Here is a 21,780-nt window from a genome sequence, read left to right on the forward strand (position 1 = left end):
AAGCGCAAGATCCGAGAGGTCGCTGTTGCGAGGCTCGGATAGGAAGCCGGAGCTGGAAGGGCCGATGTATCGGGGTAGGTAGAAGGACGACTGCACCGACGAAGCCTTGTTGACGGGTTTGAGATCGAGGTAAGGGATGGCGATGTCCGAGATCTGATTTTCCATGATGCCCATCATCTGCACCTCGTACATCTTGCAGCGAGGCACGAAGCGGTCTGCCCGGAAGGGCTTGTCCTGTTGCAAGTTGTAGAAGCTGCAGTCGATCCAGTGTGGCATTGAGTAGAAGTCCTCCTCCTCTTCGACGGGTCTCTTGGAATCGAAATACAGCGGATCAGGAGGGTTCGCAGCTGCCGAGCTCGTTGCTGGCATACGAGAAGAGGAATGCCGCGACAGAAGAGGAGGCTGGCCAGCCCTATGCACCGTCATTCCTGGTCCGGCGCCATGCCCAGGTCTACGCTGGGAGCGATTGTTGGCCGCAGATTGACTCTGCTTGAGCTCGCTCGGGTCCGGAAAGTGCGACTTGAAGTGGAACAAGGGCACCGAGTGGAGTGGCATCTTTGTAAGGCAAACGAGATCCAGGCCAGTGCCGTTTTCAATCATGCGCTCAGTGGTGATGCGCAGCAGCTTCTTATCGACGTCAAAGTGACCGGTTCCGGCGGTGACGAACACCATGGACAGGCCGGTGCGGCTGAGATCTCGATCGATGTAATGCTCGTCGAAGGGGTTGAGCGCCAGGTTGATGGCCTCGAGCAGATTACCTTCGTACGAGTGCGAGAGTCGGCCTGCCATGTGAACACGATCCCGAATGAGATCGGCGTGCAGCTCTTCGTGCGAGGCGGCAGGACCGGAGATGGGTCTGCGAAGAAGGAGGATATCGTGCTGGAAGCGAAAGAATTCCTCCTTGAGCATGGTCAAGACTGCGTCCCAGTTGCAATTGGATTCAAGATCGACGACGACCTTGTAATAGTCGATGTAGAACCTGCCCTTTGCATCTTGGCGGATGGGGCCCTCGAGCATATGCAGCTCGGACTCTTCGTAATGCACTCGTGCAAAGAGGATAACGGTGAGGATATGGTTCGTGGGGACAGCCCTCCAGCGCCTGAGGAGTTCGGGGATGAAGCCTTGGAGTGCCTTTTCATAGTAGATTTCGCCGTCCTCGTCAAACTCCCACATTTCCTTGGCGAGTTGGATGAAGAGGTTGTACTTTGCCGATTCGGAGCGAAAGATGGCTTTGGTGGAAGCTGAGACGTAGCCGCTGGTGACTTTCTTCTCTTTGATGAAGATGCGACCGATGGTGGCTCTGACACTGCCGGCTAGCGTCACCTTCTGACCGCAGTAGACGCAGGTGTCTTCGAGGTTCTGAAAGACTCTCCACATTTCTGCGCGACCGACGTACTGATCTCGGAAGTAGAGCTCGACGTGATCGATGACAAAGTCATCCTTAGGCACACGTGATAGGACGGCCTCTGCACGGTTGTAGAAGCCGTAGTTGGCAGCGATGTTCTTGGAGACGCTGATCTGAAGCTGCGGCTGACGGGCTACAAAGTCAGCATCAGCGGTCACCTGCGCAGCACGAAAGACAAACGTGGCCTTGTTGGAAAACTTGCGGGCACGATCTTTGGGACCGAAGGGGATGTTGTTGTGAGGCAATTGTGAGCCAGGTGGCAGAGTGAGCTGGAGGAGGTCGGACTCGGCGAGTCTTGGCAGCGAGTACTCTGGATTGAGCACGACTTCGTTGCGCGAAAAGTTGGGTGGATCGTGGGTCCATAGAGTGATGGGACGCTCGTTGATCTGTGGACGCTGGTGGTGCGTGGACGATGAGGAGGAATGACGACGATCGCTGGCGCTGCTGAAGCGGTCGACGCTGAGCGATGTCGCTCTGCTCGATGGGTATTTGTGCGCCATTGCGAAGACTCAGCCGCAGACGCAGACGAACCCTGTTTCACCGGGGATATGCGGTCGCCAGCTGAGGTGGTAGTTGAGCTGTTTCGAGGCTTCTTCAGTTCAGTGGGGTTGGGACTGTTCTTGCTTTCATTGTGGCGAGGCTGCGTTTGTCCCGGTGCTTTGGATTGAGCCAGTGAGCGATGGCTGAGTCGATGTGACTGTTGGGAGGCAGGCTCTCCTCTAAGAGCACACTTTTTGGCGCCGGGTCTTCCGAGACAGTTGGTGGATAAGCTGCGGCTTTGTCTGGCCCCGCTGAGGCCCCTCGGAGCAGCCAGCCTAAGAACTGTGATGGATCGAGCTGTAGGAAAACGTAGGAACGTGAGTGTGACTAAATGAAAGTCGAGCCGAAACGAGTTACAATGCATTCCGTCTCCACACTCGAACACGACTCACAGCACGAGCAGGAGCAGCTGCAGCGCAACTCAATTTCTCCTTCCGAGCGGGCGACTGTCGGCCAAAAACCCGATCCGACTTCGCGCTGTCCTTGCAGGACCCGATGAATATCGCACATTGACACACAGACAAAGCACTTTTTTCATACTCACACCTCGAGCGCGCTTCTTCGTGGCTGTGACCAAGAGCGAGCGAGTGAATGGAGTCTGGTCAGGCGAACACAGCCAACGAAGCTTTCCTTCTTCGTCTTCTTGTCATTGTCCACCGTCATCCGTCAACCATCGCAGCGTGTCACCTCGGCTCGCACACACAGCTCTTGGCGACGTCGTGTGCTCCTTCTCGTTCGACAGTATGGCTGTAGCCTACTCTAACGTGAGGACGACCTCGTCCTCGTCCTCGCCCGGGCCACGTCTCGCACCCGGTGCACCAGGTGTTCAACCCAACAACGGCGGCGTCATCTTCCAACTGCCGCCCAAAGCGCGACTCTACCTCCCGTCGTGGCTGCACTACCTCCTCTCGCGTATCCTCGCCGCCGCCAGCCGTCTGTCCTTCTCCACCTCGGTCCGCGAGAACTTGGACAGATTCCGCGCGTGGTCACCCAGCAAGGGCGAGCGCTTCAAGTATGGCTTCTTGCTCTTCATTGCGCTCTTTTCGCTGTTTGTGATGGAGTCGCCTGCGTTCCCGTACAAGCTCATCATTCCGGCGCTGTATACGACGACGCTGCTGTTCCCCGTGACCTCGCAGTTCTTCTTGCCCGCTGCGCCCATCTTTGCGTGGTTGATCTTGTTCTACTCGTGCAAGTTCATTCCGGCTTCGTTGAGGCCGCATATCTGGGTATCGGTTCTGCCCACGCTTGAGACGATCTGGTACGGTGCCAACATCTCGGACATCTTGACCCAGTTCGGGCACCCGGTGCTTGACATTTTGGCATGGCTGCCGTATGGCGTGATTCACTTTGCCGCACCCTTCTTCGTCGCTTCGTTCCTGTTTGTCTTTGCGCCCCCGGGAGCGGTCAAAGTATTTGCGCAGGCGTTTGGGTTTATGATGCTCATTGGCGTCATGATCCAGATTGTCTTCCCATGTGCTCCCCCGTGGTACGAGCTGCGCGAGGGGCTGACGCCGGCCAACTATGGTATGAGGGGCTCGCCTGCCGGTCTCGCCCGGATCGATGCCTTGTTCCACGGTCACGGATACACACTTACCTTCACGGGCGCGCCGATGGTGTTTGGGGCTTTCCCGTCGCTGCACGCAGGCAACGCGACCCTCAAGGCCTTGTTCTGCAGTTACTTCTTCCCCGTCGTCCTCAAGATCGGTCGCTTGAGGCTCGATGCCAGGGTTCTCTACTGGGGGTATACGGGTCTTTTGTACTTCTCCACTATGTATCTGATGCACCACTACCTCATCGACCTTGTCGCCGGTGCCTGCCTCGCGACTTTCTCTTTCTACTTCTTCCTCACCGATGCGATGCGCGAAGCCATGGAACAACACTACCCGTATCGCAACTCAGCACCCGCTCCTCCCAGCGCAGCGCCCCCTAGCAACCGACCCGATCAAGCCTTCGCTTCCACCGGCACCGCCGCCCCAGACTCGATTGCACTCGATACATTACGCACCAACGGCGGCGCGCCGTACATCACTGCCCAGGGCGGCATCAACGGCGATGTCGAGAGTCAAAAGAGGCCCGAGGTCATCTTTTCCATCGACGACTCGGCGACCGACAGTGGAGACATTGGAGGATCGTCGGCAGAAGAGGAGAAGAGGAAGCGAGACGCTGACAAGTTGCTGGCTAGGGCGAAATCACCGTTGCAGAGGGTCAGGTCGCCGGCGGTGCGAGAGCGCGACGAAAACGCTTAATGGAATCAAGAAGGAAGCTTAGTACATGCAGCTCAGCTCAACGAACTCATCTGTACAAACAACTAGACCATGTCTGCACACATTAGATTCGTGTCGCAACAACAATCATCGCATATTTGGAACCATCGTCAACGCACGAGACTGCATCGGCTCAAGGTGGGTGGCCCACTACGACAACCACAACCGATACCGCGATGACACTCGAGTCGGAAAGGGCACACAATACATTACAGACTTGAACTTGTGGCGCTGAAAACTTTACGTACACATTGAGAGCGCCTGCGAGCGATGGTAGAGATCGTCTGGGACTACTACTGCCTATCAAAGGTCGATGTCGTCGGTGAGCGAGAAGACATCGCTCCTCCAGCCGCTGTCCCTCCTCTCCTGCCTCTCCTGCTTCTTGGCCTCGCCGCTCAACTTGTCGGCTTCGGCCTTGACCTTGCCGCCCTTGCCCCTCGCCTCGCTCTCCAAGCCCTTGACACCCTCCCTCACCTGCTGCACCGCCTCGTTGGCGCCCTCGCGCACCTCCTGTACACCCTCGCGCAACTCGCGCACGCCCTGCTTGACCGTCTCCTCCACGTTGCGGTAGTACTCCATCTTCTCCTTGGCATAACGGAACGGCCCACCGCGTCCCGGCAGCAGCTGCTTCGAGTACGACGCGCCAATGGCCAGCTTGAATTCGTTGTGCGGTCCCTCGACGCGGAAGCCTTCGGCGAGACCGAGCTCGCTTCGCGGTTGCTGCGATCGGCGACCGTAGGGTTCAAAGGCGTCGGTATCGGGTGCAAAGATGGCCTTGAGGTACGCCTTGGTCGAGATGCCGCTTCCAGACTGGATGGCCGTCTTGCTGTAGCTGTTGATCACCTTGGCGCGCTGTTGGGCGGCCCAGAGCGAGCGGTCCTGGTTCTGGAGCCACGACTTGATCTGCTCCTCCAGCAGCTGCTGGAAGACGCGGCGCAGCACGGGGCGCACGAAGGGCATGAGGAAGAAGTTGAGGAACCAGTGCTTGGTCTGTCGCACCTTGACCTTGAACGACGACATGTCGACGCTGACGCGCTTCACCTTGTAGAACGACTCGTCGTCGTCGTCATCGGCATTCTCGAGCTTGACGACAAAACTCGTACCGTCGCGGCCCCCGAGGTCGAGGTCGAGCAAACCGTAATCCTCCCAGCCGACCCAGCCTGTCTTCTTGTGGATGTAGTAGGCCACGTCGGCCGCCTTGACACGCAACCCGTCGATCTCGAGGTAGAGGTATGCGTCAAAGTTGCTACCAAACGACGACCTGCGCTGGTCGAGCGTCAGATCGTTGCGGTTGATGATGCGCACACGGTCGGGAACAAAGGAGGCGGTAGACGCGGTGAGCGAGAGGTCGTCAATCACGACGTCAGCCTCGGGCGAGACAAACTCGATGCGCGGGAACGGGATCGACTTGATCTCGTTGATCAGACGCGGGACAAACACCTCGACCGTGTCGCGCACCAGCCCACCCGCCTGGTTGCGCAGGTCGTTGAACAGGTTGATGACGCCCTGGCCGGGTCCGCTGCCAAAGATGCGCTCGAAGTCGATGAAGTTGACATCGGCGCCGAGCTTCTCGATGCGCTGACCGAGCTCGCGCAGTTCCGGGTCTTCCTCGACGCCCTGGACAAAGTTGGAGATCTCGTCAAGGCTCTCGTCAAAGTCGGAGCGCAGCTTCGAGAGCTGCTTGTTGGCTTCTTTGCCCGTAGCGTTGAAGAGACGCTGGGCGCGGTCGTACAGGTCCGAGGCCATGCGGTTGGAGCGATTGGTGCGAATGAAACCGTCCTCGTTGAGCGCACGGTCGATAAATTTCTTGACATCCTCAACAAAGTCGTGCAACTCCTTGCTTTCCTTGGACGTCTCGTCGTCGTAAATCTGCTTGGCGTGGTCGATCAGGTTGCTCACCGACTTCTCGACAGGCTCGAGCGAGCGGTTGGCAAACGTCTCGAGGATCTGCTTGAGCTGCTGGAAAGCCTCACGCAGGTTTTCGTTGGCTTCGGCCTCGGGCGAGTCGATGTCGATGTCCGTCTGTTCCTTGGCCTTGGCCGCGACATCTTGGACAATGTCGGTCCACTTGTTTGCGATGGCGTAGATGCCGTTGAGGGCACGCTTGAAGTCTGGGTCGCGCTCGACACTGTCGACGATCTGCTTGACGCGCTCGAGGAACTCGTCCTTGACATCGTCCGGCGTCTGCTCGTCGAGCCACTGCACCGCCTGCTGGGCCGATTCCTGGACATTGTCCTGGGCCTGCTTGGCGCCGCGCTTGGCCGACTCCTTGGCGTTCTCCAGATCCTTTTTGGATGGAGGGCGCACCTCGACGGCATCCCCTCGCTTCTTTCGCTCCTCTTCGCTGGGTCGAAGCTTGCCCTCGGCACTACCGGCCTTCTGCGCAGCGGTGGCCGCTGCATCGGCAGTCAGGTCGCGGAGGAGGAACTGAATGTCGGCGAGCAGGTCGCGGAAGGCCTTGGAGGTGATGAGAAGTTGGCCGATCTGCTGAATCTCACCGAGCACCTTGCCCGCATCTTTCTTTGCCTCTTCGAGCAAACGTCCGTCCGCACCGACAGATGAGGCCGACGGCAAGCTAGCCGACACGCCGCCCTTGTCCGTGACGTTGACAGAAGCCTGCGAGGTCTGATAGATAAACTTCTGAATCTTGTCGTCACCATTCTTGCTCTCGCCAATGCGCTCGATGCAGGCAAAGATACCCTTGAGATCTTGCAGCACCGTCGCGCCCTGCTGGCTGAGCTTGGTGGAACCGGAAACAGAGCGCTCGTCAAGGACGGGGCTCGACATGACAGCTTCAATGAATTGGTTGATCTGCTTCTGGCTGGGCAGCTTGCCGGCCTTGAGAGCGCCGATCATCTGAGCTATGCGGGAGAGCGTGTCGCGCGAAGGGGCGATCTGGCGCGCCTGCTGTTCGAGGTTGTCCGGGTCGACGCCATATTGACGAGCGGTGGCCTTGGCGTCGCGGGCGGCCTTGTTGCCGAAGTCCTCGACACGCTGGCGGGCCTGGCGTGCGTGGGTGGGGAGAAGAGGCTCGCGTTCGGACGACATTTTAAAAGGTTTACTAGCGGTTGGTGGGGAAGTTGAGATGGAGGCGGCGGAGGGCTGGTTGCGATCGCAGGGAGGAGGGGGACTTAGGGTCAGGTAAGCTGCGCAAATTAAGCTGTTTGTAGGGCGAAGTAGAAAGTATCAAGGACCAACGGTGGTGCAACAAGAGGGGGAGGAGAGCAAGCCAGCGGTTGAAGGGAGAATGTGCGATGGATGGAAGGTCAGTCGTCGTGGAAAGGGACCGATGGGCGGTTTTAAGTAGTTCGTGCACGTTCAGCTCAGCGGTAACGCAAAGCAAAGCCAAGTGAAACAAAGGCAGGTCTCTTTCGTCAGCCTGTCACTCGAATTCGCAGTACGTAAGGGCGGTTCGAGTCAAAGCAGCCGAATCGAGTTTGAGCTGAAAGAGCTGAGATGCACAGTCAAGTTCCTGCTGCACTTAGGCATCACGAGGACAATCAACAGAGCGAGGTGGCTCGACTTTGAAAGGCGTCATCGCTCTCTCTCCCTTTGTGTCACAAATCACAAAAGGATGAGCGATGAGCGCGACAGGAAAAGAGGGTTCCTCGGCAAAGGCGACGTCCCAGGGTCTCGGACGTGGGGCGGGAAGGCGAGCAAGTGGTTGAGGGCCATGCCAGTTACGTCGTCATCGGAGGTCGAGTCATGAACGAGGCTTCTTTCTGCTCAATTGGAACTGCGTTGGCGGCCCGTCCACCTGAGGGCAAGAGCTGCTCGTCATCCTTGCAGCTTGATTCGCAAAATACTCACTTGGTTGCTCGCTCACTCGAATAGGTTCAGTCGGGGTTTCGAGGCCAAAGTCAGCCACTCGAAAAGAGGATGGTCGGTGAGCTATTTTCGGAATCTGCTTTCTCGCTCGCCGTCCCTTTCCTTTTCCTCACTTCGACTCTCGCTTCCACCATACTACTTCTCTCAAAAGCAGAGCGCATCGCAGCTCACGTCTACGCTAATTCCAAGCTACGTTCACAACCACTTCATGAGCCAGAAGTTGTGACGCTACAGGAGAAGACGAATATGTGTCGAAGAGGCGGAGAGAAGGATCGGGTCGGCGCAAAGTGGAGGTTCGGCGGAGAAGAAAGGAAAACGAAAAAGCTCGGCTCGATGACGATGCTGCGCTTTCTCAGCTGTCACTCCGGAATCGAAATGATTTATTTTAGCAATGCCTCGCTCGATTTGCGCCTTGCACGCATCTGCCATCGGAACCAGGTAAAGAAACGCTCAACCCCGCATTCTCGCTTCGACTCCTCGCGTGTCACTCCAAGAGGACCCCACTCAAAAATTACTCGGCGTGTAGCCACCGCAAAGACCAGAGACAAGCAAGAACAGTCGAGGAGTGGAGCCAGCGGCTGTGTACAAGGTGAGATCTCTCCTCAGAAAATGGTAGAGGGGAGCGGAAGTGTTGCTTCTGGAGTGGCGTTGTGCGTAAATGATTCATCGCGGCGATGGCTGTATCGCTTCGCATGGCGTCTTCCCACAGCCGGAATGGGATGACTGAGCGCCGATCTGCCTTCATTCTTCGTATTTCAAAATGTTACGTCTTTATGAATAAACCCGTATAGACAGTGTATCGGAACTCGGCACCACCCGTTCGGCTGTCAGATCAAGAAGAACGGCGTGCCTTGACACCTTCGAGACCCTGACTTTGTCTCGACCCTACTACAACTCCCCGCTCTTCACGAGCGGCAGCCAACGCCGTTCTACACAATGTCAACTTCAACAAGCCCCACTATCGGGCAACGGCCCCAGCATCCCCTCCCGACCAGCCTCACCCTCTTACCCTACAACGGCGAACACCAGATGCACGCCATCATCGCCCTCATCGAAAAAGAGCTCTCGGAACCTTACATCGTCTACACCTACCGCTACTTTGTCAACCAATGGCCCTCGCTCTGCTTCATCGCCTACCCCTCTCCGCATCAAGAACCTATCGGCGTGATCGTATGTAAGCTCGACCGCCACCTTAAAGGCTCCCGCCTCATGCGCGGGTATATCGCCATGATCTCGGTCAAGCACGAGTATCGTGGGCAAGGGTTGGCGAAGAGGCTGGTGCGCAGGGCATTGCAGGAGATGGTGGAGAAGGGCGCGCAGGAGGTGGTCCTCGAGACAGAAGCGGACAATGTCGCTGCGTTGGCGTTGTACGAGAGGCTGGGGTTCATTCGTGAGAAGAGGTTGCATCGGTTTTATCTTAACGGTGAGTCGCATTGCAGAAACGATTGAGAGGAAGATACAGAGTGCTCATAGGATGATGCTTTCTGAATGCTACAGGAAAGGACTCGTTCAGATTGGTTCTGCCAATACCGAAATCGATGCAGCGTCCGATTCCGCCCGAAGTTGATGCCCCTCCTCCAATGGGTCTCGTCCAGCCGCCTTCCATCTCTCAAACATCAACAATTTCCACAAACAGCACAGTCACAGACCACATTGTACCCCGAACAGATACCCACGCTCACATCCTGTGATACCAACGCCGCTCGCACATCATTTCAATACACTGCCGTCCGAGCTAAAACTTACATGTACGACCATCTACTATTCGACATCCAAAAAGCTCGCCTCTCTAGCGATCTTCCTCGCTTTCATAGATCCGGACGTGCTCGGCCTTTGCATCAGCCCAGCACGCACAGGCCTCGGTGGCGGCGGGGGCAGCCTCAGACTCGTCCCCGTCAATGCCAGTTTCAGAGCCTGCTTGGTCGCATCGCTCGCCTCGCAACTCGTACAGTTGCACCGCTCTCTCGTCGTCGACGGTCTGCCCGTATTCCCATCACCACCAGTCGCACAGCACTTCTTGTCGCGCGGCCTGTGCGAGCCCAGCACCGCTCTGTTGGCGTGGCGCGTGGCCGGGGCGCAAGTGGAAGCGCAAGTAGAAGTGGAAGCGGTGGTCTGGCTGCGCTGCAGAGACCGCGAGGCGGGCAGGCAGGGTAAGGGTTTCGTGTCGCGAGTGATTCGTGTGTGCAGCGGCGCCATCAGGTCTTCTTCCAGTGAGGCGCGCGCCGGTGTACATAAAGCGGCAGGAGTGACGCCGATGTGAGACCCCACCTCTTCGCCCAACAGCTGCTTGAGCTTGTTTATCTTCCGTACGCCTGTCACGATCTGCGTGCTCGTCGGCGACACCTCAACTGCCCGTCTCGACGATGCACGCGGGGGCGTTCGTTCGGCAGCGACAGTGGTAGCGGTAGCAGCGGGCTTATTCGGTTCGGTGTTGCTCCGCGTCGCACTGCAGAAGTGGTGCAAGCTCTCGCTGCTGGTGGTGTGCGGAGTGTGCGGGGTGGACACGCGGGTGAGGTTACCGGCGGAGGCAGAGCGGGAGAGGCCGCGGCGCGGCGGGATAGTGGGGGGGAGGAGGGTGTGTGCGGGGACGTGTAGCGATGGTGCTGCTGGTCTTGCCGGGGTGGAGAGCTGCGCATTCAGAGAGGCGGGGAACGAGACGTCTAGAGTGGATGCGGGGAGATGGAGCGCTACTGGCGAGTTGCCTACGCTGCCTTGCGATGCCTCCTTCTCCTCTCGACACCAGTACACCAGCTCTTGCTTCGAGGATGAACACACAGACGACGCTGCGCTCTGAAGCGTATGGCCTACCTTATCGTCCTCCACCACCTCCCCCGCACCGCCCTCCTTCGCCGCTTCAAGCCGTATACTCGGCATCGGCATCGGCAAAAAGGCGGTGCTCCCTCCAATTGCCTCGCTGCCCACCTCATTGCCATCCGCATCCGAGCTCACCGCCATTGCCGCTTCCATGCAAATATCAATCACGCTCGGTCGTCTCCACTGTTCCCGACCACTCCCACTAAACCGTTCCCAACCCGTACTCTCCAAAACACCCCGATCGAGACACACAGCTTCCTGGCACGGGCTGTACGGGAATGGCGCGGCGTCTTCACAAACCAAGCTGGAGTCCGGCTTGCTGAAACAGCGGTAGAAGAGCGGCGAGAAGAGGTCGTCGTTAAAGTCGAGCGGTGACGACGGCATCGAGGTCGAGCAGCTCTTTCCGCTGCTACTGCCGCTGCTGAGGAGCAATGGCGGGATGCACAGGTGTGAGCGTCGGACGGCGTCCGGTGACGACGGCAGGGCTCGCTCGACGGAGAGCAGCTTCAGTGGATCGAGGTCGAGCTTGAGGGAGCGACGGCACGCTTTCGAGAGGTGAGGAACAGGCAGCGTCGCTGAGAGATCGGCTAAGTACTCGTCGATCTTGGAGATGAGCCATTCCGGGTTACCCGTGGTGGTGACGGAGGTCAAGTCTGAGTTTGGGCGGTGGGCGAGCAAAGCGCGGCCGCAGTTGGATTTGCTGGAGAGTGCTGTAGATGGCGTTCTGGCTGATGCGGACTCGGACGCGCGGGCGGACCAGAGAATGGTGGTCTCGGTGCTGGAGGTGTCGGGCGTTCTGAGTGAGCAGGGCGGCGATTTGCCCGTGTCGGCGTTAGATGTTCGCTGACGACTCGTGTCGATGACCAGCGTCACTGTTTCGGGATTGCCGTTCTTCATAAGAGCAGCAGGAAAATCTGAACTAGCCGAGGAGCTCTGATGGTGGTTGTGGTGTTGATATAAAAGAGAGCGGTAGCCAGAGTCAAGGGATGCCTTTTGCGGTTTCCAGCCGGTGGTTGAGGGAGGGATCAGGAGCGTCGTTCTGCGTTGGTGGGTACCTCTAATCCCCATTGCCCTCGTGTGGATCTGGAACAATCGCGAGTCGCACTTCCCGGGTGTTTGAGGAGAAAACTTCATGTGGAAACAGGGCCACGGTCGATCCCCGATGGCTCAGTTAACTCTCTCGTTGACTTGATTCAGACTTCCGAAGTGTCAGGCATGCCTTCACCCCCCAGGCGCCAAACACAAGCTCACCCTTTTTCCTTCTCTTCCTCTCGAAGCTTGAAAGCTTGCGTCCACGCTTTCGAGCCGTTGCTTGAGCACGCGAAAGACGAAACCTTCGTCAAACTCTCCTCTTGAAACCTTTCGCGCTGGCGTTATCGCGTCATCGGAGAGGAGAGGTTGGAGCACGCTCCTCGCTCCTTCCGTGCCCGGGAAAGAGGGACAACCGGGGTGCTAGCGCAAATGAAGTGAGGCACTGCACACAAGATTTGGTGGGGCGCTGCGCTCGACGAGAGAGGATCAGTGCGCATGCATGCTTCTTGTGCGTGCGCTGCTTCAACCAGCCACATTCTGTGACAGCTGCCGGATCGGAGAAGCTTGATCGCATTTCGGGATCTTTTGCACTTCGGGGTGAAGGCTCCAGTACACCTCCAAGTGACCACGGGTTACACAGCCTTAGCGCAAGCACGCTCTGACGACCTCGAGCAGACCAGTGATACAGCTCAGCAACAAGGTGGGGGTTCTGCAAGAATCGAATTTGACGACGAGATTGCACGAGCACAACCGAACACAGACGAGTGAGTTTCACGTACAACCCTGCTGGCGCCGAAACCTCCTCGACAACCGACGCTCGGATCGTTTTTTCACCACAATAGCAAGCAACCTGCATGACACCATCTTAAAGAACTCCCCAACCGGCACCCTTCTTGTCCCAGAGCTCGCTCAAGATCGCAAGCCTCTCTGGCAGCTTAGCCAGCCTGTCCGTCGAAACATTGGCGATCGAGACGCGCAATCTCGAGCCCGACGAATCGGCCGAAGAGGCGTCTGCGCCGCTGGGCATGAAGAACGCACCTGGCAGCACGACCACACCCACGAGCTCGGCGAGCGCTTGAGCCACCTTGTCTGAGGGCGTCGAAGTAAACGGATGGCGCAAGAATGCATAGTAGGCGCCCGCAGATTCCACGTGCCAGCCCCATTCCTTGGGTGATTTGGCCAGGCTCGGGTCCACAGAGGCGGAGGAGGCAAGCGCGCTTGCATCGTGGTTGAGGAAGGGCGGGACCGGCTTGGATAGTCCCTGAACGAATTCACGCCTGCGCACACGGAGCTCGCTGGCCACTTGACTGCGCCACTCGAGTTGCTGTGGATCCTCGATCGCCCATGCGACGGCCCGTTGCGTGTCTGTGCGTGGGGGAGCCACCTGGAAGTTGTCGAGCGCCTTGGCTGCAGGGCCAAAGGCGAGCTTCTCGGAGCCCGAATCGTCTTTTACCTTGTGCTGCAGGAAGGCAGGGTGTGCTACGAATCCTCCCAAGCGATGACCCGGGATGGCATAGCTCTTGGAAAAGCTAAACAGCTGAATGACGGTGTCGCGCCAGTCCCATTCTGAATCCCAGCTCGTTTCTGCCACGCCGTCGAGTTTGTCCTCGAACAGGTTGTGCGGACGAGCAAAGTTGTAAGGGAGTGACACCTTCGGGGAGGAGGAGGACTCTGACGAAGAGGATTGAGATGCTTCGTCGAGGTCACTCCCAGCCAGAAGAAAGTCTCGATACGTTTCGTCGAGGATAAGAGCGACTCCGTGGTTTTTGCAAAGAACAGCAATATCGCGAATGAGGCTCGGTGGATAGATTGCTCCCGTCGGATTGTTTGGCGTTACGAGCACGACGCCCTTGATGACATGGCTTCGGTGGTCGCTATGCAGTAAAGCGCGGATCATCTGCACGTCGGGAAGGTAGTGCGGCGGCTTGGTGGGCACCGTAGCGATCTGAATCCCAAATGCAGTCAAGGTCATCTGATGGTTAAAGTACCACGGGTCGCAAACGATAAGGGCATCTCCCGGTGCGGCAATCGAGGTAGCTACAGTAGTGAAAGCAAGGTTGCAGCCGGCAGTGATGCCGACGTTGTCCTCTGTGACCTGATTCTTCTCCCCTTTGCCTGGAGTTCTGTAGACTCTGTTGATGTCTCTTGCAACTGCCTGTCGAAGCTTGGGGTCTCCGAAGACGGGGCCATATCCATGTGTGTGACCTGCTGGTGAGGAGACATTTTCGGGCTGCGCTTCATACTGAATGCGATCGAGCAGTGCCGCCGTAGGTGGGTGACCGGGGACGCCCTGAGCTAAATTTAGCAAAGGAAAGTGAGGCAGCACATCGGCTCCTGCCAGGGGAGAAGAGCTGGATGGGTATGACTGTGCCCACTTGGCACCAATCTGCACCGGAGGGTCGATAGTCTTAAGATGGAGATTGGGGTTAAAGTCGTAGTTGGGCATCGATGCCAAACGCATTTTGGATTTCGACGGAACTGGCTGCGCAGCGCGGAGGCAAGAGCGAAGGGATCTAGCTGCAGTCGATGCGATCAAGGAGGCTAAAGATGCTCGCATATGAGCTCCGATGTCTGGAATTTGAAGTCTTGTACGGTGGGCCAAGATGACGACAGACCGGGGTTGTGTTTCAATGGTAGATGCTTGTGGGCAAGAAGGTCGATCGCGTCGAAGCCCGTGCGGATACAAATTCGGCGACTTGAGCGGTCTTCTTATTTTAACTGTTCCACGTCTGTCTCAGAGCGTGCACATGTGACAATAGAGATCAACGCACACCTCACACTCTCTGCTTCATATAATCACACCTTGTTGCTCTAGGGTCCCTTCAACTGAGGGCTACAGAGCTGAGATGCTCAGCCAAGTGACATTCAGCTTAACTCCCACACCGACTTCAAGTCGGGTTTGGAGATAGTTTGGATGAGAGAGGCTGCATAGCCCTTCTCGTCGGTATCAAGCATGGAAACGGTCATGCCAAATCGTTTGCACCGCGGCAGTGCCTCCAAGATGCGGGTGGTGAGCTGGATAAGAGTGGACTCGTCGTCTGGCTGAGAGCGAAACGCTTCTGTCAGCGTCTGCAGGATCTCTGCGACAAGCTCAGGCTCGAGCATGGCATCGATCATGGATGGTATGGTTTCGGGATCGATGCTAGACAGCAAGTCCAAGCGCTCAGACTTGTTTTTCCACTTGCTGTGGAACACAATTGACGACATCCTACTCGTGGACGACGTTGGCTTGGCTTTCCCTGGTGGTCGAGTCAGCACAGCACGGCTCTGGGATGGTGACGCTCCAAAGTTGAGTGCCGAAGCCGTCTTTTTGGATGTGGAAACGGTGGTACCGGCTGTTGCAGGCTGCTTTTCCATCGCAGAGATAGGTGCTACCTTCACGGAGGTGGCTGAAGTGTTCAAGCTGTGATTGTCCTGCCGTGTTGATAACTTTGTTTCTGTCTTGCGTGTGGTCACTTCTCGGAGGAAAGAGCCCGTCTCGCCTGGGAATTTGGGCGGAGGCAACGCACTGCTTGAGGCTTTCGATTTGGATGAATCTCCTTCGTCCTCGTCAGACATTCCCACCTGCTGCAAGAACCTTCTGGCCGCCTCGACTGAGCTGCTTGCGTCTTTCGAGGTCGTGTTTGCCTTAAGCGTTGATGGTTCGATATCGAGGTTGGAAGATTGATGCGTGCTGTCCGAGGCCTTCTTCGTGGCAAGTAGATCGATTGGTTCCCTTCGTCGGACGCTCGACTTCTGTAGATCTTGACGTGCTTTTGCAAGCCCAGCCTTAGCCTCGGCATTCTTAGGGTCGTGTCGCAAGACGGTTTCGTAATCTTCGATGGCCAACTCGAGCTTATCTGCTCCCATACGAGCTGTTGCTCTGCGATACAGCGCCTTGACGTTGTTTGGTGACAGAGACAGAGCGGTCGTGCAATCTCGTTCAGCGTCAATGTGTTTGCCCAGCTTGATGTAGGCCATGGCCCGATTCAGCGGATACGTTGGCTCTGTGGGGTCGGCAAAGTGTGCTGCAGTGTAGTGCCCGACCGCCGAGGCCCAGTCTTTCTTGGCGAAAGCTTCATTGCCCTTCTGCTTGGAAGCCAGCGCTTTCTCCTTGTCGAAGATTTCTCCAACACCCGGCATCCTTTCGACGACGGACTGTGACGAGGGCAGCGCGTGGAGAACTGGGTGCGAGTGGACGAGAAGAACGCTTTCAAGAAGATCTGAACGTGCGCAGGAAAAAATAGATCGGTTGTGATCCTCCACTTGTAGATCCTCGAGCTGCAGCTCTAACAGCATGAAAAATCAGCAGCCTGGGCATGAGACGTCAACTCTGTTCGCGCTCTGCAGAGCGGCCTGGGCACAGGATCTGCGGGAGCTCGACCTTGTGCCTGGCTGATGTGCTCCATCAAGGCAAGCTCTGTTAGCCGGAATGCTGATCTTGCCATGTTCGTTTGAGAAGTGGCGTCTGTGTTGGCCGAGAAAAGGGGTCTCGGATAATCAATGACACGCTCAAAGACCCTGACTGAAATAGGCAAGTGTTGACTCGTACCTTTCGTACCCGTTGGCGACACAGTAGTTTCTTTGAAAGGTTCCAGGCCCATCAGACGCAGGAGGCAATGAGCAGAATTGCAAAGTCGATTGGACTACGACCGCCATGTCGACAGAGGCCTTCTTTGCAGCGTGCGCCGTGCCGCCTAGGGAGGAAAAATCTCAAGCCCCTGAATGAGGTGCATGATGCCCCGTTCGGCAGATAGGGGGAGGTCCCGGCTCGCCTGCCAAATCTAAGACCAACACTTTGCCGTCCCTCGGAGCTCACGAACTGACGCACACTGCTCCCTTTGAAGCACTATGCAGCCCACATGGCATCTCCGACAACTTGGAGCGGAAGGTGGGGTAGAGGGGCCACAGTCTGGTTGGTGTGAATGTACATATAGTGGCCATTCTCTTCCTGACCGTGCCCCCCACATGGTCCAACACCTCTGATCTACTGTACCTCTGCCACTACGACCTGCCCTAAGGCTACGAAGCGACTCTCCTAACGCTCTTCTCTCTCCGATCGACACATCGTCTCGCACAAAGCTCGCATCTCTTCCAACCATGGGTTCGGTATTTTCGTGCTTGGCATCGACCTTTCTCTATCTCGGCGAATTCCTCGAGAACGTCTTCTTGGCTGTCGGCGAGATCGGCGCTGTGCTGGTGCGAGGCATCTTTGGCATCGTAGTCAGTCTCTGTGACCTGCTCGCCGCGATCAGTTGCTGCTACAGAGTGCCGTGGTCCGAACGACCGGACAGGGCCACGTACACGTTTGTCGCGACGAACAACGCCACAGCCGCAGTGACTACCAGCAACGCACTCTCCGACGTCGGCGGCAAACAAGTGCTGTCCAGCGTTTTCACCAAGCAAGGCAGGGAGCAGCGCAAGCAGATCAAGGCGGCCAAGCACAAGCTGGCAGCTATCAAGGCGGAGGAAGTCGCAGCAGCCCGCAACTCAAAGAAGGCCGAGGTCGAAGCTCAAAAGAAGGCTGCAAAGGAAGAGAAGGAAAAAAGAGCACTCAAGGCCACGCAAGAGAAGGTAGCGGCGGCGGGGGTCAAAGCCTAGGATGAAACATTTCGGTGTTGTCGGTCAGTGAAAATCACCTGTCAAAAGACAACCGACTCAGGTTCCCAGCTTTTGTTTTCAGTCTATCGATCTCGGCCCCAGTCACTAGGATCTTAGTTCGTTCGTCTAACCAACAAGACAGCATTGTGAGTTGCAGCAAAGCGATACCACTATACGCCAGTGTGAGGAGCGCGCTTAATTTCCGGACAGCGGCTCACCATGCCGTTGGACGAACCTGACTGCAAGGCAGCCCACCAGCTGTCCACCATCAAAGACGAGTCGAGCCCAACATGGTGCGAGCGTCTAAGCCACAATGCAATCGTATGCAATTCGCTGAGAACCAGCTTTGCTTCGCATCGACTTGTCGCAAGCGCCACACAGCGCAGTAAAAACTTTGTGGCTGTTCACTGTGACGTTGGCGAGCGGATGTCTGTCGAGACAAGCGAGTCCAGGGAAGTTTGCAAGGCTTCGGAGAATTTATGCCGCTTGGCTCTTGGCTCATTGCTTGTTGGCGACTCGACCCAACGGCAGATCTCGCTGATTTCATCGTCGGATACGCCGAACAGAGTTCCAAAGGGGGATGTGCGCGGCAAGAAGAAGAGGAACACCCCTCGAAATTCACCCGAAAGCATTGGCGAGCCTTTTGCACAGGTGCCGCTTATCCAACCGTTGCAGGTGAGAAGACCACGAACCGGCAAATCCTTTGATCTTGGCGACAAAGACCGGATTCGATTTGACCAGAGGGCATCGACACTAAGCTCTTCCAGTTTCGTCGCTGCCGATCCTAGTCGATCGCAAGCTTTCACGCCAGTATTAAACCACCAATAACGTAGCGTCCTCATCACGCCTACTCGACTCGAACGGCACACCTAGTGTTGAAAGAGAAGCGTGTGTGTGTGTGCGTGAGAGAACGTGCGCTCCGTCTTGCTGATGGCCGGCAGTCGACGCCTTGGCAAGCCGGAAAAGATTTTCGCTCCCTCGCTCGACGAGAATCATTAAAAAAAAACTAAAATTGTATCTCTCAAGTGGCCTTGCGCTGCTGCAGGTCAATGACGGAAGTGCCGTCATACGGTGTCTGAGGAATTCCAGTGTTCTCAGACTGCGCGACCGGACCGACCGTCTTGGCTCCGTCAGCTCTGCTTTCCGGCCATGTCCACGCGCATTTCACTCAGCGATTCGTGCACCTCTTACAAGTGATATTGCTTGGCTGTAATCCTTCGCTGGCTGCTTCCGAAGACGCACTTTCGGCTACCGTTGAGCGCTCCAGTATCGAGTAGGCTTTGAGATTTCTGAGGCGGGACAGAGTCATCGAGCCAGGCCGGATCCCCCGTTCCGATCCACAGCTTGCCAGCTGCAACATTTCTGTCTCGACCCTTTTTGGTCCTTCCTTCTCCTTCTCATCACCATCACCCTCTGTCCGGCTGACCTCCTCTTACGCCTCGGACGCGGCTTCGATTCTTCGACCTCCAACATCAACCGACGAGGCCCTCCCTTCGCCTAATCGCTTGTTACGTAGGTTTCGCAACGTGAGCGACCAGCGTTCTCTTTCGCCCTCCTCATCGTCAACGTCGTCCTTCCTCTCGACTGGCCCCGGCGTATCTCAACATGTTCCGTAGACCTCTCACCGTCGCACCTCGTGCGGGTGTGCGATTTGCATCGACCTCGTCGTCGTCAGCAGCCAGCCAACGTCGCATGCTGTCCAATCGATCTCTTCTCGCCGCCGTGGCGCTCGCCGGTGGTGCTGCTGCTACATACACTCTGGCTAAACCAAGCCTGTACGCCGATGCTCCCGACACTGTGCCTGGTGACACCCGTCCACATCCGCTGTGGTCGCCTCCGACGCGTGCCCAGATGCTCGAGGCGCTCAAGCAGTCGTCGGCCAAGAGCCTTCGCCCTAACGCTTCCAAGGCCAAGTCGGATAACTCAAGTCTCGTGCCTCTGGCTAAGGACGCAAACTCGAGCAGCCCCAGCCCCGCCGCCTCGGAACAGTCCGGCGGTGCCTCTGCCTCTCGAAATGGAGACGAGGACGGCGAAGGCTTTGACATCCTCGTCGTCGGTGGTGGTGCTACCGGTGCCGGTGTCGCTGTCGATGCCGCCACCCGTGGTCTCAGCGTAGCTATGGTCGAGCGCGACGACTTTGGTTCCGGCACCTCGTCCAAGTCGACCAAGCTCGTCCACGGCGGTGTGCGATACCTCCAGAAGGCTGTCTTTGAGCTCGACTACGAGCAGTACAAGATGGTGCGAGAGGCGCTCCATGAGCGAAAGACGTTCCTCAAGATCGCCCCTTACCTCTCCGACCATCTCCCCATCATGCTTCCGGTCTATAAGTACTGGCAGATTCCTTACTACTGGGCGGGTACAAAGATGTACGACATCCTTGCCGGTTCCGAAAACATGGAAAGCTCCTACGTGCTCGGTAAGGGCAAGGCGCTCGAGGCCTTCCCCATGCTCAAGTCGGCCGGTCTCGCCGGTGCTGTCGTCTACTACGACGGCCAGCACAACGATACTCGCATGAACGTTGCCCTCGCCATGACGGCCGTGCACCACGGTGCCGTCGTCGCCAACCACACCGAGGTGGTGGCCATCCACAAGAAACCTGTCGCGGGCAAGCCTGACCAGATCTGCGGTGCTCGTGTGCGTGATGTGCTCACGGGTGACGAGTGGGATGTCAAGTGCAAGTGCCTCATCAACGCCACCGGACCCTTCTCGGACACGCTGCGAAAGCTCGATGCTCCCACGGCTCAGGAGATCGTGGCTGCTTCGTCCGGCGTTCACATTACGCTGCCCGGCTACTTCTCACCACGCGACATGGGTCTGATCGACCCGCAGACCTCGGACGGCCGAGTGATTTTCTTCCTGCCGTGGCAGGGCAACACCATCGCAGGTACCACCGACACGGCGGCTCCTGTCGAGGCGCATCCTCGCCCCAAGGAGGAGGAGATCCAGTGGATCCTCGATGAGGTGCGCAACTATCTCAGCCCCGACATCAAGGTGCGACGCGGCGATGTGCTCAGTGCCTGGTCTGGTCTGCGACCATTGGTCAAGGACCCTGCTGCTACTGACACGCAGTCGCTTGTGCGAAACCACATGATCAACGTCTCCGAGTCCGGCCTGCTGACCATTGCCGGTGGCAAGTGGACCACGTACCGTGAGATGGCCGAGCAGACGGTGGACCGCGCCATCCAAACGTTCAAGCTGCAGCCGCAGCGCGGATGTGTCACCAAGGACACGCGTCTTCTGGGAAGCCACGGCTGGACCAAGACCATGTACGTCAAGCTGTTGCAGCGCTTTGGACTCGAGACGGATGTGGCGCAGCACCTCTCGCAAACGTATGGTGACCGAGCGTGGAGCGTATGCTCGATCGCCGAGCCTACGGGCCAGCGATGGCCGGTGCATGGCAAGCGGATCGACCAGCTGTACCCGTACATTGAGGCCGAGATCCGCTACGCGTGCCGCAGCGAGTATGCTGCCACAGCACAGGACTTTATCGCGCGCCGAACGCGACTGTCGTTCCTCAACGCCGAGGCGACGGTGGATTCGTTGCCGCGCGTGATCGACGTGATGGGCGAGGAGCTGGGCTGGGACGAGAAGCGAAAGAAGCAGGAGTGGGCTGACAGTGTAGACTTCATGGCCAGCATGGGTCTGCAGCCGGCGCGAGTGCAGCAGCTCAAGGAGACGTCGCTCGACCAAATGCGCAAGATTCGCGAGGGCCAGCAGAAGGCGCTCAAGGTTTCCTCGCTCGGTGCTGCCTCGCTGGACGAGAAGGATGCGCTGGCCATCACGGCGCGTGCGTCGTTCAGCTCGGAAGAGATGGAGGAGCTGCGCAACAAGTTCAAGCTGCTCGACGTTAACAAGGACGGCAAGCTGGACTCGAAGGATCTCAAGGAGGTGCTGCAGCGCATTGGATACTCGGAGGTCGACGACTCGACGCTGCGTGGCATCGTGAGCGAGGTCGACTTTACCAAGACGGGGGCGCTCCACTTTGAAGACTTTTTGGACGTCTTTGCTGCGCTCAAGGACGCGCGACTGGAGAACGCGTTTACGCACATCTTGAGCGAAATGGACTCGCACGGTCTGCAGCCCTCCTCGCACGACCCTGTGGGACCTGCGGCCAAGGAGCAGTCGCAACGACGCGATGCTAGCCGCACCATTCCCGTCGAGAAGAGCGGCGGTGGGTGGTAAACCGCGCGCCCCACACGAAGGCACGAAAACGAAAAGCACACATAGTTAGTCTGAATGCTGGTGTTGTACGCTGTATGGATTGAAATGCATCGATCTGATCTGTCCACATGCTGAGACTGGTTAGTTAACAGGCAG

The 21,780-nt window shown here is 57.5% G+C and overlaps 9 protein-coding genes across 9 annotated transcripts; 4 read left to right on the top strand and 5 right to left on the bottom strand.

The window, feature by feature from the left end:
* Window positions 1–1,441: 1,441 nt before the first annotated feature.
* On the bottom strand, window positions 1,442–1,905 carry EX895_004403 (uncharacterized protein; the record flags this gene model as incomplete). Its single annotated transcript, XM_029884998.1, has 2 exons — window positions 1,442–1,466; window positions 1,586–1,905. The coding sequence occupies 2 exons, from the start codon at window positions 1,903–1,905 to the stop codon at window positions 1,442–1,444; spliced, it is 345 nt and encodes a 114-aa protein (XP_029738748.1).
* Window positions 1,906–2,688: 783 nt separating this feature from the next.
* EX895_004404 (uncharacterized protein) lies at window positions 2,689–4,191 on the top strand (the record flags this gene model as incomplete). The annotated part of the gene is made up of 1 exon (XM_029884999.1): window positions 2,689–4,191. One exon carries the CDS (start codon window positions 2,689–2,691, stop codon window positions 4,189–4,191), a length of 1,503 nt encoding a protein of 500 aa, XP_029738749.1.
* Window positions 4,192–4,512: 321 nt separating this feature from the next.
* Window positions 4,513–7,257, bottom strand: EX895_004405 (uncharacterized protein; the record flags this gene model as incomplete). Its single annotated transcript, XM_029885000.1, has 1 exon — window positions 4,513–7,257. The coding sequence occupies one exon, from the start codon at window positions 7,255–7,257 to the stop codon at window positions 4,513–4,515; it is 2,745 nt and encodes a 914-aa protein (XP_029738750.1).
* Window positions 7,258–8,973: 1,716 nt separating this feature from the next.
* On the top strand, window positions 8,974–9,728 carry EX895_004406 (uncharacterized protein; the record flags this gene model as incomplete). Its single annotated transcript, XM_029885001.1, has 2 exons — window positions 8,974–9,460; window positions 9,535–9,728. 2 exons carry the CDS (start codon window positions 8,974–8,976, stop codon window positions 9,726–9,728), a joined length of 681 nt encoding a protein of 226 aa, XP_029738751.1.
* Window positions 9,729–9,798: 70 nt separating this feature from the next.
* EX895_004407 (uncharacterized protein) lies at window positions 9,799–11,748 on the bottom strand (the record flags this gene model as incomplete). Its single annotated transcript, XM_029885002.1, has 1 exon — window positions 9,799–11,748. One exon carries the CDS (start codon window positions 11,746–11,748, stop codon window positions 9,799–9,801), a length of 1,950 nt encoding a protein of 649 aa, XP_029738752.1.
* Window positions 11,749–12,748: 1,000 nt separating this feature from the next.
* EX895_004408 (uncharacterized protein) lies at window positions 12,749–14,344 on the bottom strand (the record flags this gene model as incomplete). The annotated part of the gene is made up of 1 exon (XM_029885003.1): window positions 12,749–14,344. The coding sequence occupies one exon, from the start codon at window positions 14,342–14,344 to the stop codon at window positions 12,749–12,751; it is 1,596 nt and encodes a 531-aa protein (XP_029738753.1).
* A 404-nt stretch (window positions 14,345–14,748) lies between these two features.
* EX895_004409 (uncharacterized protein) lies at window positions 14,749–16,005 on the bottom strand (the record flags this gene model as incomplete). The annotated part of the gene is made up of 1 exon (XM_029885004.1): window positions 14,749–16,005. The coding sequence occupies one exon, from the start codon at window positions 16,003–16,005 to the stop codon at window positions 14,749–14,751; it is 1,257 nt and encodes a 418-aa protein (XP_029738754.1).
* Window positions 16,006–16,962: 957 nt separating this feature from the next.
* Window positions 16,963–17,463, top strand: EX895_004410 (uncharacterized protein; the record flags this gene model as incomplete). Its single annotated transcript, XM_029885005.1, has 1 exon — window positions 16,963–17,463. One exon carries the CDS (start codon window positions 16,963–16,965, stop codon window positions 17,461–17,463), a length of 501 nt encoding a protein of 166 aa, XP_029738755.1.
* A 1,605-nt stretch (window positions 17,464–19,068) lies between these two features.
* Window positions 19,069–21,645, top strand: EX895_004411 (uncharacterized protein; the record flags this gene model as incomplete). The annotated part of the gene is made up of 1 exon (XM_029885006.1): window positions 19,069–21,645. The coding sequence occupies one exon, from the start codon at window positions 19,069–19,071 to the stop codon at window positions 21,643–21,645; it is 2,577 nt and encodes an 858-aa protein (XP_029738756.1).
* Window positions 21,646–21,780: the final 135 nt, after the last annotated feature.

This window comes from Sporisorium graminicola, chromosome SGRAM_3, assembly GCF_005498985.1.
Source record: "Sporisorium graminicola strain CBS 10092 chromosome SGRAM_3, whole genome shotgun sequence".
Taxonomy (NCBI): Eukaryota; Fungi; Basidiomycota; class Ustilaginomycetes; order Ustilaginales; family Ustilaginaceae; genus Sporisorium; species Sporisorium graminicola.